The following is an 18,824-nucleotide window of genomic DNA, read 5'->3' on the forward strand; positions in this document are numbered from 1 at the left end:
GATTTACTTTATATATTATTGCTTTGTATACAGCTTCCAAGAACACATCTAATGTACGATATTAGGTTACCCCATTATTACTACTGGTGCTATACTTTAATGTGTAAAACAAAGTCTTACACTGAAATTCCTTACCATTTACTTTTCTTTTGTATTGCCATAATATACCTCAAGGCAACCCTTCCAAAAATCTGATCAGCAAACCAAAACTCTGAGGTTATCTTTCCTCCTTAACATTATTCTGAGCATCTATGTTAAAATGTATCCATTTTCTATAAGGCCATTGAACAATAAAAATCATCTCAGAATCACTGTAGGTAAATAACAATGCTCTTGAAACTTGTACAAAGACATGTCATTGACTGCTAATTACTTTGAGTCCTTAGACTCACCAGCTACAGCAGAGGACAGTTAAATGACAGACCTAAACTTTATGAACTAGCCCACTCCTTTAGCTGTCAACAAAGTAGCAAAGAACTAAATCATTAAAGTACTCCATCGCTTCTGGAAGACTGAAAAGTGTTACATAGCATAGTCTTAAAGTAAGAACAAAGCCAAAGGAGTAAAACTAACTTCATATTAACAAGAATATTAAAATGGTCACAAAAAAAATTTAAGGAATTTGGCCAAAAGCCAAAAAAGTACTTTTCTTCTCTCAATCTAAAATGCTGTTGTTACTGTGCTAGAACATGAATGAATCTTGAAAACATTAGGCTCAAAGATGCCAGGGACAGACACAGAACCACATATGATATGATCCATTCATATGAAATGGCCAGAAGAGGCAAATCCAGAGAGTCAAGTCGATCAGTGGCTGCCAGAGGTTGGGAGCAGGGAACATGAACGGGGAATGACTGTTAATGTGTACAGGGTTTCTTTCTGAGGTATCAAAAATGCTAAAAAATCAGATTGTGGTATGGTCGCACAACTCTGTAAATATACTAAAACCCACTGAACTGCAAATAGATGAATTTTATGGTATGTGAAATATATTTTGATAAAGCTATACAAAAAAACTATATACAATTGAAAATTTACCTCCTCATTCATACTTGCCACATTTCTGAGCGCTCAATAGTCACATTTGGCTAGTGGTTATCATAATAGACAGTGCAGGAATCACCGTGTTCTCCTACACACATGTATAAATGAATCTGGGCAGAGGTTAAAGAAAACAAACAAACACAAAACTTCCAGATTCTTTCTAAATCCTCCAAATTTGTGAGAGATCACAGTATTCCTGTTTCTGACAGGGAATCAGCACAACAATCATCCAAGAATGTGCAGCTTCCTCAGAAGAATATAAGATTGAACATTCACATTCAACAGCCAGTAAAGAACTAAACAGACAACCCTGACTGGAGTGGCTCAGGTGGTTGAAGCGCTGTCCCGTAACCAAAGGGTTGTGGGATCTATCCCTGGTCCAGGTGTGTATGATCCTGGTCTGGGGGCTTACAGGAGGCAACCAATTGATGTTTCTCTCTCACATCGATGCTTCTGTTTCCCTCTCTCCCTTCCTCTCTAAAACACAATGAAAAAATGTCCTCAGGTGAGGATTTAAAAAAAAGAATTGAACATACAGTTTAAGATTAAGTACATATGATTTGATGTCATTTATTAACTTCATATTTAGGCAAAGCCAACATAATTCATTTTAAGGCAATTCCATTTATGTAATGTCATTTACATAAAAATGTTTGTGCCTGGCTGGTGTATGTAGCTCAGTGGATTGAGCGTGGGCCTGCGAACCAAAGGGTCACTAGTTCGATTCCAACTCCTGGGCAGATGCCTGAGCTGTGGCCAGGTCCACAGTAGGAGGCGTACAAGAGGCAACCATACAATGATGCTTCTCTCCCTCTCTTTCTCCCACCCTTCCCCTCTGTCTAAAATTAAATAAATAAAAGCTTTAAAAATGTTAAAAAAGAATTAAAAGTAAATAAAAATGTTTGTAATAACCCACTCATAACTTATGATGTTTCCATGGTAATTTTAAAAGTTAACACTGTGAGACCATATTTATTTCCCATTTTGCAGTGTAAACCTTTTTTATTTGTTTTATACTGACATCAAGTGGCAGTATCATGTAATGCGGTTTACCAAACTGCTTTTCCATGCTTTCTGAAAATCTAAAGGGATTTTAAGATATAATATCAATATTTTCACAAGTCTGAGGAAGCTAAGAGACTTAGGAATGACTAAGATCCAACTCCAGTTCAGCTTCCTCAAAAGTTCTCAGTACACAATCCGTTTCTTTGGGGGTTTTGCCACTCATTAGCTGAATGACCTTGGACAAGCTAGTATGCCTTTCTGCACAGTTTCACTGTTCATATCCATAAAACATGGCTGATAGTAAGACCTTTATCAAAGAAGAACTATGAGTATTCAAGGACATGTACAGTGAGTAAAACAATGCCAGGCACAGTATGAGTTAAATAAGTATTGGCTACCAATTTAGATTTCCCTATTAAAATACAAGTATCAAAGAAGGCTAACACCCTACTCTGAACTTACACCAGTAGACAGCCATTTGAAACAGTAAGAACTTTCAGTAAGAGACAAAGTATATATTCAGGTTTGAAGAGCACTAAAGGTAAGAAAGTGGGAAATCAAAGGCCATCTTTTCCTTGCTCACAATTACCCCTGATGCTAACTCTGTTTAGGATGTATATGTACAGGTCTACTATAAATCACTCTGACTTAATGCAGAGTCAATTCAATTAGTCAGTTTTGTTTTCCAAATAACTGGACAGAAAATAGCACAATCAGAATTTCTTATCACCAGAACTTGCAATTATCTAAGCCTTAATAACTTAAAAATACTTTAACAACCAAATTCGTTTATAAGACGTGATTGTAAAAACACCTTTTTAAAAATCTACCAGTAAGTCTAATATATGAATTAAACATTTTTTTTCAAAATTTCAAATTGATAGAAATTCAAGTCATATAAAATAAAGACTCCCAATTTAAACATCTACTTATGGCTAAATATCTAGACTTCTAACCCACCACCTCCTTCCTCCACCCCAGCCTGAGACTACTCCTGTAGTTCTACAACTTGTTCTGATTCCATTTCAGAAGGCTAATGGACATTTTCTGGCCTAATACACTACTGGTCAAATCCTTTAACCCATGCCCCAAAGGAAGCCCCACTTTTGGCTTTGAAAGTGGGTTCTGCTGCCATCTATAGTCTCGGAATATATACAGGTATGTTCCATGCAAAATATGGAAGTATCAGTAATTAGTATGGGCATTAAATGGCTTCATTTAATGGCTTCTACAGAGCTTCATTTAGGTCTATAACAGGCAGGTTGTAGACACCATCCTCTAAAGATGCTTTCCAGTTTCCCAGAGATAATTTCCAACAAATGAACCTCACCTACATTGCTAACTTTTGTCCCCTTATCTTTCTTTCAACTGGTTCCAATTATTCCAGCCCTATTGTCCAAACTTATTGCCAGTTTTTGAGCTATTCTTAGCACAGTAAAGTTATACTATTCCTAAAAGGGGAAAATAACTCTAATTTTTAAAAAAAGGAACTTGGGGAGACATGATTAGTTTTAACCCTTACATTTTTGGTTCTACAAAAATATAGGAAGAGACTGGCCAAAAAAGGGAGGGGGGATGTTTACGGCCACTATGTAGTCCCATATAAAGCCTTGCTCAACACAGTGCAAGTAACGAGTTTTAGTGGGTTATAGAACTGTTTTCAACTGCTTGACACAGTGTTCACACATCTATCAGACAGATATTAGTTTATTATTAGACACCTGAAGCTTAAAGAGAGTAACTTTATTCACTCCAATTGCCCATCTGAATTCACACTCTTGCTCTGATTCTCAGGTCAGGCAAGAGAAACAGGGAAGCGCAAGTCTCGTGTGTACCCACAGAACACTGATCACTACAGACCTAGAGGTTTGGATAGAGTGTTTACAACACCAGTAAACTAACTGGAAGTGATAGCAAATCCATAAATTTACAGCTGAGGGACTAGTAAACATCTTCGAAAAAGTGAACTATGACTCAAAATAACTTATATTCAGCGTGTTAGGAGGCTATTGAATTAAGAAGGAATGTACTTACATCACTTGAGGAGACTGTTCCTGTTTCAACAGCGACACCGCTACCACGCAGTTTCTATTACAAAATAAATAACTTATTACTTAGTTTTGTTTTTAATTTTACCCTAATTTATCAGTGTATGAAAGGGAGCTAAACAATTTTATAATTTTTTTCCTAATCCTACTTAATGGAGTATCATTGACTAATAAAAAGAATGGGGATGATAACGAAATATTCTAAGTATCATTACACTCATCCATGTAGTATTTTAATCAATATAGTATTAAAAATAGAACAAGAATAAGCTGAATACTAATCTTCAGCTAATTTCATAAGCGAAGCTGGTACAAATTTCCAAGTCTCAGGATTTTCTTATTAAATTGTTTCTCTAATAACAACTGTCTTAAGCTGAATTATTTATACTGTATTCTGTGCCAAGTCTTTGAAAAAGGTGCCTGATGATGAGAAGATACAACACAGAATTTAAAATTTGGTTATCCACAGCAATGCTAACAACTTATACTTAAAATCAAAATCTCGTATGTTCTAGAGAAATGACCACAGAAAGTTTAAGGTAGAAAGTCAAAGGCTGAATATGCAAGAGAAAAATGATAGTGAATTTCTGAAAGGAAATTTTTATGTTGTTTTATTCAGCAACTATTATCTACTAAGTGTCAGGCATGAGCCCCATGAGCAAGTGTAATACTCAATGTCGCTATAAGTCAAAAAACAAAATATCCAAATTTGTAACGAATCTGTACTTTTAAAAGTTTATTACTATGAGAATTGTGAAATTATGATCCCTTTTATGAGAAAGAAAACACAACAGAGAAAAAGAGACCTTCCAGATATAGTGGTATCGAATGACGTTTAAGCAAAGTAGCAAATAAAATTCCAAATAATCCTGTTTCATTCTTTAAACTGGAAGTCTGTAGTTTAATCCTGATAAAAAGCTGTGGAAGAAGTGTCTGCCCCCAGCAAGAGAGAGAGCGCAATCCAGAGCCTAGCAGAAGCAGTGACCAGACTGAGAGGAGCAGAGCCAGATTGGGCCTGTGAACCCTGAAGAGTCTTGCAAAGCGGAAATGCCACACCACAAATAAACAAAGCCAAAGACTCAGTGATAAAAGAATATGCTAGAAAGATACAGGGAAGGTCTTTAAGAGCACTAATCTGATACCAATTCCAAAAACTGTTGTAGACATTGAGATATTTGCTTCTACTATTGAATAGAAATATTTCCTCCAATTGCTCAACAAGGTTACAACCATAGTTAATCATTCCAAAAGTGACAAATCACCTGAGATACAATATAAATGTTATTCCTGTGAGGAAAAGTCTAAGATGAAACAACCCCAAAGGTTAGTTACAATCTACAAGTATACATTCTTCCCTGACAATTTTCATTTTATGAATCCTGCCACAATAGAGCCCTATGATGACTATACTATAAAGCTAACATTAAAGCAGAATGAAGTTTGCTCAAAGGAAGAACTAAATTCAAAAGAGAAAAAACAGGGGAGGTACCTATCTAACTATAAGCATTCTGATCCCAAATGATATACATTTAGAAACTGTAAGATACGATTTTCATGTTCTAAATATCTTGTTTTTGAATTACCTCACAGACTCACTAAAATCTGTAAATTTGTGACTCTTGTAAAAATACTTTTAAAAACTAAGCCAGAAAGATTGTTAAAATATATGCTACTAACATAAAAAATGCTTAGTTTTTTCAAGTCACTCTTAAAATATCCCTATTTAAATATAAAAGCAATTAGGCTACCCCCAATAAGGCAGGCAGTAAGTCAACAAATCTAAGCAAAATGTCATGGTATCTCTTTGATGCTTCAAATGAAACTATTAAAATAACAGTCACTAAAATTTAAATGACAACTTTCCAAAATCGTATTTCAAATAGACATTTTTGTGTCATCTAACACTTACAACATGATAGCAATTAATATTACTTCTCCTGGTCCCATTCCTCCCCGTCGCCCATCCCAATACCAAAATCTCATTCTCTTCTGCCTTTTCTGCCCCAGAATACTCCTCCCCCACCCAGCTTCTTTTCACTCTTTTTCTGATGAAAATTTCTACCAAGTTTCCCCTTACCACCTAATACTGGAAGCCTAAAAGAAACACCACTGAGCCATCATAAGTATCCTGTCTTTCTCCCTGTACTAGGGAACCATGAAGACAAAAACAGAGAACTTGTCATTAAACCAGAGAGCTATTTGCTCCATGCAGAAGTAGAGCTAGAGAGGTCTGAAAGCATCGAGACGACCAATAAGCAGGCTTCACATTTAACCTTAGGCCTGAATGTTCCACCCCACAATGATACAGTGAAATACTGGGAAGTCACAGGGTGAGACTATTATCTTGAACCTGGTCCAAGCAGCTCCACACTTCCCCAGGAGCACCTGGCAACTTGGTATGGACTCTTGGTCGAGACTAAAATAAGTGGATTGACCGATGATCTATAATGTGCTATTTACAGTTTGAAACTCCCCTAGAGGCACCCAGAGCCAGTTTGTTTAGCGGTGTAACTAGTTACACAGCTTAGCCTGGTTAAGTGATTAGCAAGATCCCACTAGAAACTTCTGGACAGCTCTCCCCAAACCAAGATTTCTTGTACAAACATTGCTGGTCCAGAGTCCCAAGACAGATGCGGGAGCTGTGCCTGCAAACATCTCAGCCTCAAAGTTTGCCTTCACTCTCTCTCCTGCTGCACAGTTTCTTTTCCTTTCTATAGGCCTTACATGAGTATGCTCTTTGTAGTCGGGTGAATCCTTTCAGTTCTCCCGCCTGTGTGATATTGCAGCCACCTGGAAAGAAGGTACTCCCTGCCCACTGAGAAGCATAAATGGAAAATCGCAAGTGGCAGAAAGAACGGAAAGGATTGAGCTGAAGCCAGTCAAAGAAAGAAAAAGTAAGGTAAAGAAAGAAAAGTTATGGTTATACTACCATAACTAAGCAAGCTAAACTACTCATAGCAAGTTACAAATGGCATTATTGTAATATATGACTTTTTTTGTAATTTCCTGTAATTAAATAGTTGAAGAGAATATGAATGTTATAATCCTTTCAAAGATACTAAAAGAAATGTCTTTTACCTGTGAACTCAGCTGAGTTTTTATCCAATTGAAATAGTAATTTAAGTCACTGCCTTCCATCAATTCTTTTCCCCAAGCTGCTAACTTGGCAATAATTCTTGCTGCCTAAAAAGTAAGAAATACATTTGAATACTGTATGAATTCTAAAAATCACATCATATGCCTTAAAACCCAGGACTTATAATCATTTTTGCTGCATTTTTTTAACACTCAGCTCCTCCAAAAATAGCTTATATTTCGTTTTTAAAATACATTTTAAAATATAGTCAAAATATATTTTCAAATATTTCCAATAAACTGAACCAAAATTAGTTGTTAAATTAAGAATTTCATGACATTTTCTGTATTGTTTTGAGGTTCAAAAGTAAGATTGGGATTCATTTGACCAACAAAAATCAAAAAAACACAAAACTCTTTCCCACAGCAAACTTTCAGCAAATTACTTGCCAGAGTCCTGAGCAATCTCATTAACAAAGTGTCAGCCAGTACCCTGCTCATTCCAAGCCACTTGTGAGTTTTCACTCTTGAAATTTTTTATCTTGTTAACAAAATATATCCTGGTGTTAAACAGCCATCTCTCTTGATGTATAAAAATATACCTTTTTCTCCTCATTCAAAGATTTCTCATTTTTCTTCAAGCTATAAAACTAATCATGAATAGATATTAAATAGATATTATATCAAATCATCTTGTACACTTTAAATATCTTACAATTTTGTCAAGTATACCTGAACAATAATTATACAATAAATCTGAATATATACACACATATATACACACAAAATAGGTCATACAAAATACTATTTCTCCACACACAAACCCAATTTTATACTCTTTTTTTAAGATTTTACTTATTTAACTTTATTTTTATATTAAAGATTTTATTTAAATATTTATAAATTAATAAATTCAATAAGTAAATTTAGTAAATTAAAGATTTTATTTATTTATTTTAGACAGAGGGGAAGAGAGGGAGAAAGAGAGGGAAAGAAACACCAATGTGTACCTGCCTCTCCCGCGCCCCTACTGGGGACCTGACCTGGCCTGCAACCCAGGCGTGCACCTGACTGGGAATCAAACCAGCGACTCTTTGGTTCACAGGCCAGTGCTCAATCCACTGAGCCAGACGGGAGGCACCCAGGGCCTAATTTTATATTCTTTCAGTACTTTCTGAAAGCAAGTCAGTGTTTCAAAACTCCAATAATTCAGCAATAATTAATCCTAGTAGAAAATGGAAGGCTGTTATCTAACCCCCAAATAATTCCTGTGTTGATGGGCTGATATGTGTTCTTATACTGGGATACAGCTGAGCCAGGTGATGGAGGCACATTTTCAAGGCTAGTATGTCAAGCGTTCAAGTGTCATGACACATCTGGAATTCTACACCATGAAGGGCTAACAGCAGCACCTCAGCTAACTCACTAAGTTGACATATCAACATTTTCATGTGCATAGCTAAGTGAATTTACAGATACATTATCTACTTTAAACTGACCTAACTTCTACAAAATAGACAAGTGACTGGAAAAGGTTCCTGTAAGGAAACCAGGATTGAAAATATTATCAGTCGTGTAAGCACAATCAAAATGAAAAGACAAAAAGGAATAAGAGATCTGATACTTCTACTCCTAACATAAAGTTCCTTCATCAGCACATGATAAACCAGTAATAATGGGACCCTCAAAATTTAAAAGATTAGCTAAAAGTAATTGAAATCATAAAGAAATTAAAACGTGGACTTGACTATACAACTAGTAATGATGAACTTTACCCTAAATTTACATTTGGTCTTTAATGTATTTGTCAATTTTATTATAAAACAATCAAAATTAGGGAGATATTTAAACCAGATATCCAGACGGTGAAAACAAGTCTCCACAATTTGAAAGAAGAAAATATACTATTGGTTTCTTTTAAACATTCTTTAAAATATAGTTTATTTCATGAGTCCTTTTTAATTTCTCTCTTTATAAATGTTTTATAATATATACAATACATGAATATACTAGTACACAGATGAATATGGATATAAGAGGGGGGAGAGAGAGAAAGAACATGCATACTGAAAATTGTTTCACTGACAGTGGTTTTTTATTTGAAAAACTTAAGAGGCGACTACTGAAATGAGCAACCTCAGGAGCTCTCCCCACCCCATAGCTCACTCCATGTTGGGAACAGAAAAGGCTTGGTCAAAGATTTATTCTCTCACCCCCCTCTCATACCTTCTCCACATACTCCTTAAAAGATCCATCAGCCCTGGCCAGGTGGCTCAATTGGTTGGTGCATCATCCTGTACACCAAAAAGTTGTGGGTTCGATTCCCGGTCAGGACACATACTTAGATTGAGGGTTTGATCCCAGGTTGGGGTGTGCATGGGAGGCAACCAATGGACGTTTCTCTCTCTTTCTCTTTCTCTTTCTTTCTTTCTCTCTCTCTCTCTCTCTCTCTCTCTCTCTCTCTCTCTCTCTCTCTCCCCCCCCTTCCTCCCTCTCTAAAATCAATAAACATCCTCAGGTGAAGATATATATATATAAAAAAAAAAGATTCTTCAGTGTTAAGGCTTCCAAAGATAGCCTTTCAGGCTAACTTTAAAACAGGGCTCTGGCTGGTGTAGCTCAGATTGAGCACCAGCCTGTGAACCAGAGGGTCGGTGGTTCAATTCCCACTCAGGGCACATGCCTGGGTTGCAGGCCAGGTCCCCACTGCGCAAGAGGTAACCACACATTGATATTTCTCTCCCTCTCTTTCTCCTTCCTTTCCCCTCTCTCTAAAAATAAATAAATAAAATCTTTAAAATAAATAAATAAATAAAACAGGAGTGTATTTAAGATATTAAAAAGCAATTGCTTAATTAAAATAAAAGTTAAACATAATTGCTGCTTCAAAGCAAAATTTAATTTCTAAAGTAAAATTCTGTTAATCCTGTCATAGATATCGAGAGCTCTTTGCACATGTGAATTACAAGGTTTTTATGCTAATGACTCATCATTACACTCTACAAAACGTTAACTGTATCAGGGCAACCCTATCTCTTCTGTCTTCCCTATGTCCCCACATTATTAAACACCGATAAGAAAACACTGCTTTGAAAAGCTAACACCACAGCAGTTACTACCCTGGGAACTGGGAGGTTACCATGTCATAAATGGCCCAGGTATGTGTGTTCCCTAAATCAAACATTTGATCAATTCAAAACTTACCATGTGAACAGTAAAGAGATCCTGGCGATTTAACATTGGCAGAAAATAGGACCAGGCAGTGTTCTTGCTCCGTTTAGCATAGTCAAAGAAAATACTAACACGCTGATGATTTTCCTAAAAAAGAAAAGGAATGATACCACTAATCCAAATGTATTTCCCTAAAGAATGTAACAACTGTGCACTGCTTCTCAACCCTTCATTTTATGCCCCATCAATCCATGTGTTTTCTTTTTCCAGTGTGTATGAGATTTTCCTCCCTGTCGTTATTATGGGGTAGGGGGATGGGTTGGGGGTGGGGATATTTTAAAAATAAAATAACCTTTAATTATTATGATTAGTTTAATTCAAGTGAGCCAAGATAACAGATCCCAGCCCTGCGAGGTGTAGCACTTTAAGTTAATTTCTTCTCAGCCTGTACCTCTGACCTGCCCTTCTCCATGTTGTTTCAACACCTCTAACCCACTTCCACACACACAAAATAGGAAGAGGGCAGAAAGATTACAAATTAGCTCTAGATGGAAGGATCAGCAGGAATAACCTCAAGCTGTGTACAAGCAGGCAAGAGAAATAGGGAATTACAGATATCTCTAATGTTCCAAGTTATTCTTAGAATATTATGACAAAAATCAGGGCAGATAAGGACAGCCAAAAAGAGTATAACGCACTAGCAGGTGGATTTAGGAAATGAGAACAATTACTTCTTAATTCAAATAATGGAAACTCTACCTCTCACCTAAATTTTCTCTGCATATTATTGGCTGAAAACTACTTTCCGGTTGCAGGTTTGATCAGGGAACATGCCCGGTAAGGACATGTACAGGAAGCAACCCATCAATGTTTCTCTCTCACATCACTGTTTCTCTCTCTCCCCATTCCTCTCACTCTAAAATCAATAAAAACTTATCCTCAGGTGAGGAACGAATGAATAAATGAGTAAATAAATAAGTAAATGCCCTGAACACAATACATTGACTATATACCTTTAGTTTAAAAATTCTGCAAACAAACACAGAACTCTAGGTAAAAGGCTTCACATTTATGTAAGTCAAAAAACTACTTTCTTTGTATTATAGGGTAGAATAAATGAGTTAATAGATGAAGAATAAGAGGATCTCACAATCTCACTGCGTCAGAAGAGATTACAAGTATGGAAAGAGGCTAGAATAAAGTCTGTAATATTGAGTTGAAATGAAATTGGGGGAGTGTGAACTCATGGTTTTTAATTTACAGATATATGTATATGTATAAAAATTGAGGATATGTGTGTGTGTGCATTTTTGTGGTGGTATGTGTGTATGACATAAATAAAACCAAGGTCTGCATACCAACTCACAGCCTCCTGTTCTACGTGTAGTCCTATGTAATAGCCAGTATAGTCAAGGCGGACGGCAACATTCTCCATTTTTCTTTACTTTTTTAAAGGAAAAAGTGCTAGGAGGGGCAAGGTCATTCTCAGACAGGCCTGCATCACCTGCTGGATAGCGATCCTTACTCACATTATAAAATCACTATATGCCTGTAATGGCATGATGGCCCTTGGGTAGCCAGCACTTTTCTCCCTAACCATTTTATCGTCAATCACAGTACAGTGCTTGGCACATAGGAGGCCATCAATAAATATTTTTCCTTGCAAACTGATAGAATGACCCCAAAGAAGCCAGACTAACACCCTTCTTCAAATCTCCTAAGACATGTAGACAGGCATTGGATTTAGCAGCCAGACAGCCTATTTCAGAAAGACCTACTCTATTTACCAACATTTTAAACCTAGATTATATATACTCTGCTGTAAAATTAAAAATTGTGAATAAAGGGGACACTAGGCAGTAAGTAGAAACTCTATGTAACTAGAAAAGTCTCAGACAATTAGCAAAACATTCTCCAAAGAGACAATGCTTTTGATGGCAAGCGCCTTGCCCACATTCAGCACTGAAGACCCCATGCCTCACACTGGCCTGGATCAAAGGGACAAAGAAATCTGCTGAATGACTGAAAGCGAAGGAGCCATATCATCTGTAAGTACGCAGAGCATCTGGAAAGCCTCAAGTGAGTCCCCAAACACTGCTGGTGTTCACAAAGAACTCTGAGGTGTTGTGGAAAAGAAAAATACCTTTGGATCACTTGCTACACTGAAAAACAACAAAAGCAGCCAGTACATGGGCATTCCGATCTTTATTACTATTACGCCTCATGTAATGAAGAAAAATATATTAATACATTCTAGAAGAGAACCAGTGCTATAAGTGAAACCTTACAAAAATGTTGTTACTGGGCAGTACACGAAAAGATGAAGTCACCAAACGTATTAAGTAAAAAATACACCTACCTGCAACATATCATCAACCATAGTTAGTATGTACTGAACTGTCTGTTCTTTGGAGATATGAGTCATCAGATTTATAAATGTTTTAGCACACTAGAAAAAAATGAAATCAATGTTAATTATTGTTTTCAACTACAAACATAATACATTAATGGAATTTCAGTTTAACACAGGCATGGGCAAAAGTAGGTTTACAGTTGTTCATTTAGTCAATAATATAATAATAAATAATAATACAAGAATAAATTGTGCTTCGTGTACTCACAACTGTAAAGCTAGTTCTGCCCACCCTTGTATTTTGCTTGCCTAAATTAGGATATAAATGCTACTCACTAAGAGATTTCATTACAAAAACATGTGTAGCTGTTATGAATACTGTGATGCAGTATGTGAGGACCCTACTATGCCTTGCATCAGATTTTTGCTCATTTCTAGTGATAAACTTCAAAATGTTTACTATTTTTAAGTAAACAGGCCTAGCCACTATTAATACTTAATTACCCACAATAACATAAAGATTAAGTTACGTAGACAAATATTATTATTGGTCTTGATTTGGGGGAAGGGGTGTTTACTAGGAAGCAGAACAGAGGCAGAACAACCAGGGCACAGGGAATTGGAATCGGAAGGCTTTGTTTGACCTATCTCCATTCTGCAAGTTATCAACTATGTAACAATCTCTCTGGAATTCAACAAAAACTGGCACCAACGATACATTTTCTTCCCAAATTTCCCAGGAGTTGAAATGACAAATTGTTGTGAGAATCAGATTAAGTTGTATACGAGCTCCCTCAGCCAATCAGAGTCCCATATAACAAACTTTGATGAATAGCGAAACTGCTTATTATTCTAGTAAGAATACAAAGTAAAAAATTTTCTCCACAAAAAAAGTTCAGCACCTTTAAAAGTGTTGATATATATTTTGAAACAGTCATTTCCCTTCTAGAACTCTCTTCTAAGAAGATTTTCAGAAATGCAGAAAAGGATAAAAGAACAAACATAATATAACATTTTTTTTCCAAAATTAGCAAAGAAAACTGGATATCACTCAAAAACTTTTTCAATAAAAAAGGATTTTCAGTAAAATTTTGATGTACACCTACTGGAATATCATACAGTAATTAGAAAACATTTCTAGAGTTTTTAATGATATGGGGAAGTGTTCATGATACAATATTTTCATCAATCACCTGACTGCCTTCAGTTTGAAGCATCTCTTGCTTCTCCTCAGGACTTCTTTTCATTTCAAACCTTTGAATGAATTCACAATCTTCAGCAGAAATCATCTGTCCCCTAGAAATTAAGAATAAGTTGTTTTTGTTCAGTAAGAGTCAAATACCCCCTGCGAGCAAGTGATGCAGAAATTTTGGTCATTCTCCTCTCTCCTTAGGTTTGATTCGTGAGCCCTACCATCAAACAGACCTGAGTTCAATGCCCAGCTCTACCACTTACTCATCATGTGACCTCTCTGTATCTGAGTTAATTCATCTGCAAAATAGCAACAATAGCCACATTGTTTTTAAGGGGTTGAACTGAGGATGAAATTACACAATTCAGATGAGGTGGTTAGCACAGTGCCTGGCCCATAGTAGGCATGCAATAACATGGCACCTCTTAGCACTATCCAAAGCCCCACCTTTATTCCCCTCCCAAGCTAAGCAATTCACTTGGCCTTCTAATTTATGAAGACTAAAGACACTTTACATGAACTTCTACAATCATTTTCTCCAGTATACTCTTTTCCTCCAGCATCAGGAAAATGTGATCTTCCTCCTCTCAGAAAAAAAATAATTTCTCCATCCTGATCCCTTATCCTCCCAGCAATCACCCTACATTATCCTATTTCCTCCTACTTACAGTGGTACCTTCTTCAATGGCTCTTTACTCTTCAAGGTTTACTCTACAGAGTTCAGTCTTTGGAATTTCACTCTTCTTTCCCAAACTCTTTCCTTCGGTGAAATTCAAATCAAAAGAGTCCTATCTTCTGTCTCTCCCACACCATCTCTAATTCTACCTCTACCATTGTCACAAAGTCAACATCATTACAATTGAACCTGGCACCTTCCAATCCAATCCAGCTTGACCTCCCAACTGCTCCACACATGAAGGACTCAAATTTGTCACAGCAAACCCACTACCTGATGCTTTCATGTGAAAAGGCATGTCAGCAGAACAGCCTTGCTAGTCTCAGTGAGCCTGGGCAGTGAGGATGCATGTCAATTCAGAATACATGTCAATTCTTTCAGACCATTAGTATGATAGGAAAATATAGAATTTGAGTCAATCTGGGGAAGCGTTCCAATCCAGTTGTGAAATGTTGGCAGGTCACTACCTCTCTGATCACTATTTTCCACACCAGTGAAAAGGCAATTACAATACTACCTGCCCTACTCCATTGAGTGGTTATGAGAACACACAAGGAAAAGCACTTGGTGTGTATAAGCATGGAATAAAAACACATTTAGTATTTTAAAACTTTCTTTAGTATGCTTTGTCATTCAAACAGCATCAATATATTTTTTTTACTCAGTGGTTAAAAAGCTCCTCCGAGAGGAAGTTGAGGGACTAGTGTTGAACAAAACCCAACCAGGAAAACACTGAATTTGAAGCAGGTTTTCCAAAATGCGTAATTATAAAAGTATGGTCCTTTTTCAGAGCTGTCTCGGGTTAGGTTCCTAGTGGCAGCAGGCCTTGAGATGAGGATTAGTGCGCAGGTTATCTATGAAGACAGTGCTCCCAGGAGGGCCAGGGATGCAGGGTAGGACATGGTACACTGAAACAAAGAGCAGTCAGAGTTCAGGCAGAATCCTAAAGGAAAGTTTCCCTAAGTGCACAGGAGAATTTGAGAAGGTGAGCTGTTCCTTTCCCAAAAGAAGGGAGCTGAATTTTTCATACTTCCTGCCACCCCTACCCACAACCACACCCCTCCTCCAAAGATCTAGACTTTTTGTGTTCAAAGTCTCAGTATTTTACTTTATCCCTTTGGGGTTTTGTAAACACTATTAATAGATAATAAATTATTTTCTATACTTTTAATTTGCCTCTGGACTTCATCAGTTCCATTTTTAAGCACTGTAACTTTGTTTTCATATATGTTCCTTTATTTAACATGACTTTTTAAAAAATATTCTCATGCGTTGATTTTTCCAACAATCCCTTCCCTACCAACCCAAAGAAGAATTTTCAGTCCTTGTCTTTCTAGATCCCTGAGGCAGGAGACGATGTGGCCACACCTGACGCTCTCTTGCTTAACTTCTGGATTCTTCTCATCCTCCTCAGGCCACCTCTCCTCAGTCCTCTTCACCCAGTCCTCATCTCCTCCCTGTGTTCAGGCTCTGTGAGAAGCTCTCTTCATTTTTCACTCCATGGATTCCCCTCAACTGCTCCCCTCCACTCTCTGCACTGCTAACTCGCAGTCTGAGCTCCAGGTCAACCTCCCGCAGTCCTCCTCCACATGTGTGCATTGAACCTCTCCTCCCACAGGTGACAGAGGCATTCCAGACCCTACAGGGGCAGAAATGAGATCACTAACATACATATATCCTTACACCCAGTCCAAACCCTGCCTGGCTAAAGGGAAAATGGAAGCAAAAAGGATATACTTTGTCCTGTTGCTATTGTGGCTAAGCATGTCATATACCACTAAAGACAAAATGCATTCTGCACCCTGGAACAGACAAAGATAACAGGGTCATCCTGTCTGGTTCTGGACCCCAAATAAATGAAGTGTCTCCAAAAAACTGAACTCCCTAACTTAAATGATTTTACCCCCAAGTTTTGCTGTGCTAAGGTACAAAACACGTCAAAACCTTTATAAATAGGATAAGTATGAGAAAAAGATGCAGGTTTTCTACCATTAAGCAAGTGTATATTACACTTGGTACTCTTAAAATTTTTCTGCTTTCTTTTCCATTTAAGTAATTGTTTGTATTTGGCAAGACATTCCTTCTGAAGTCAGACCTCATTGCATTTGTTGCAAGAAATCTTTTTTTCCTTGTTTCAAATCTTCTCTCTTGAATGTAGCAGGTTAGGGGCTCTTGTCTCTTCTCTAGCAACCCATGCCCAATCAGGCACCAGTCCTAACAATTCTTCTACCTAATATCATTTTCCTCAACTTCCCTGCCTCTAGAGTAGTCCACCAAAGCATTTCCCTGCTTCTAATCCAACCTTCCTCCACACCCCTCTTACCTACTATCTGACAGCTTTCTCAAGCACACATCTGCTCATATCACTCCTTTCACATCAGTCAGACTGTGAATTTGAATGGCAGCTCTACCTAGCACTTGGACAGAGGCATTCAATAAAAATTATTTTAATCACTTGACTAAGTAAAACCCACATGAGCATGTACATATTACTTATCCTATCTGAAAAGCTTTTGACTTATCTTTAAAATAAGGAAAGAAAAACTTATGTCACAGTATTGCTATGAAAATTATGTGAAACAGTATGTTACTTACCAAGTATGTTACTTCCTTTTCCAAACACTAATCTCCACCACTTTCCAACAAACATTCTGCTCATTCATGATTTAATCAGCCAATATTAATTGAGAGCCTACTATGTGCCCGATACCTTTAAGAACAGGCAACATAGTTATGAATTAGGCATCCCTCTTTGAGCTTGCATTCCAATGGGGAAAACAGAAAATATACAAAGACAGAAATAAATACTTTTTAAAATACACACACTCACATACACACCACCATAATGCGAGGATTGTAAATGCTAAGAAAAAAAAAAATCTAAGGCCAGGTAAGGAGTTACATAGTGATATATTTTAGCTGAACTTCAGAGAAAGCCTTGCTGAAGTCACCTGCACAGAAACCTGAATGAAGTGACTTAATAAGCCAAGTGATCTAAGGGGAGACAGAAATACAAGTCCAAATACCTTGGGGCAGCAATACGCTTTCTATGTGAAAAAGAGCAAGAACATCAGAGTGGCTAGAGGACTGTGAGCAGTGTGGCATAATCTCTTTGATTGATATTTTTTTAAATGACTGTCATCTCACAGCTATGTAAAGAATTGCTGCTATGGGGGAACAGTGAAAGCGGAGTCACCATGAGAGTCTGTAACTCTAATGAGAGCACATGAGATGAGATGACAGCCTGCACTAGGGCAGTAGCCATGGTGGAACTGCAGAAAAGTGGTCAGATCTGGGACATGTATTGGACTACGACTAAATGAATTTGTTAATATATGGGATATAGATTGTGAGGGAAAGATAGGGTCAAGATGACTCCTAAGTTTTTGTCCTATGAAAACGGTGAACGAAGGCACCACAAACTGGCCCGCAGCAGCCTGCAGGGAGCCACACCACACTACCTAAAGCTCTCCCTCCAGCACTCCTGTTCTTCCAAGTCTCAGCATCCTACCTGGGGTTTCCTTCATAGCAATCCCCAGAATCTCTGCTTAGACAACTCCTACAATTATCTTTATGTGTCCTGCAAAGACATCACCAATGCCCCCAGGTAATTATGTGCTTACTCTTCTGTTGTCTGAGAAAACTTTAAGTATATCTACATTTTAAAGCTTTCCATAAGTATTAATTTTTTAGTTAAAAGTTTCTTTCCTTTCTGCCTGATATAGCTCAATGGATTGGGCTTGTGAACCAAAGGGTCACCGGTTCGACTCCCAGTCGGGGCACATGCCTGGTTGCAGGCCAGGTCCCCAGTGGGGGGTGTACAAGAGGCAACCACACATTGATGTTTCTTTCTCTCCCTCTCTTTGTCCTTCCCTTCCCATCTTTCTAAAAATAAATAAATAAAATCTTTTTTAAAAAGTTTGTTTCCTTATTAAACTTTAAACTCAAAAGAAAGTACAATATTTTATGATTCTCATATCCTCAGGATATAATTTTACTAAATTCCAGTTTGACTGAAATATAGCCACACCCATTCACTTATGTACTGTCTAGGTGGATTATGAAGAAAAGGTTCAATTAAATACAAATACATTTTTAAACCACTGCATTTTCATAATAACATAACTTGTGAGGGATAAAACATTATTAGCCTTTTGACACTGGAGAACTCTTCCACAGGTTTTATCAGAATATAATGGGATATAAGATTCATTGATAATTCATGTGTCCCATCCAGCCCCTAAAAATCTGTAAGCTCTT

General features: G+C 37.2%; 1 protein-coding gene across 4 annotated transcripts in view; it reads right to left on the reverse strand.

Moving 5' to 3' along the window:
* ATP6V1H (ATPase H+ transporting V1 subunit H) overlaps positions 1–18,824 on the reverse strand; it is a 116,876-nt gene that overhangs the window by 90,682 nt on the left and 7,370 nt on the right. For 3 of the 4 annotated variants that reach the window (XM_045186094.3, XM_045186093.3, XM_024578260.4), the window contains 5 exons: positions 13,890–13,992; positions 12,703–12,792; positions 10,377–10,490; positions 7,176–7,280; positions 4,084–4,137 (listed from right to left, as the gene is read on the reverse strand). In XM_045186094.3, the coding sequence (XP_045042029.1) occupies positions 4,084–4,137; positions 7,176–7,280; positions 10,377–10,490; positions 12,703–12,792; positions 13,890–13,992 (466 nt within the window). The remainder of the gene's footprint in view (positions 1–4,083; positions 4,138–7,175; positions 7,281–10,376; positions 10,491–12,702; positions 12,793–13,889; positions 13,993–18,824) is intronic. The other variant, XM_024578261.4, reaches the window with a different exon arrangement.

This window comes from Desmodus rotundus, chromosome 8 (genome assembly GCF_022682495.2).
Source record: "Desmodus rotundus isolate HL8 chromosome 8, HLdesRot8A.1, whole genome shotgun sequence".
In the NCBI taxonomy this organism is placed as follows: Eukaryota; Metazoa; Chordata; class Mammalia; order Chiroptera; family Phyllostomidae; genus Desmodus; species Desmodus rotundus.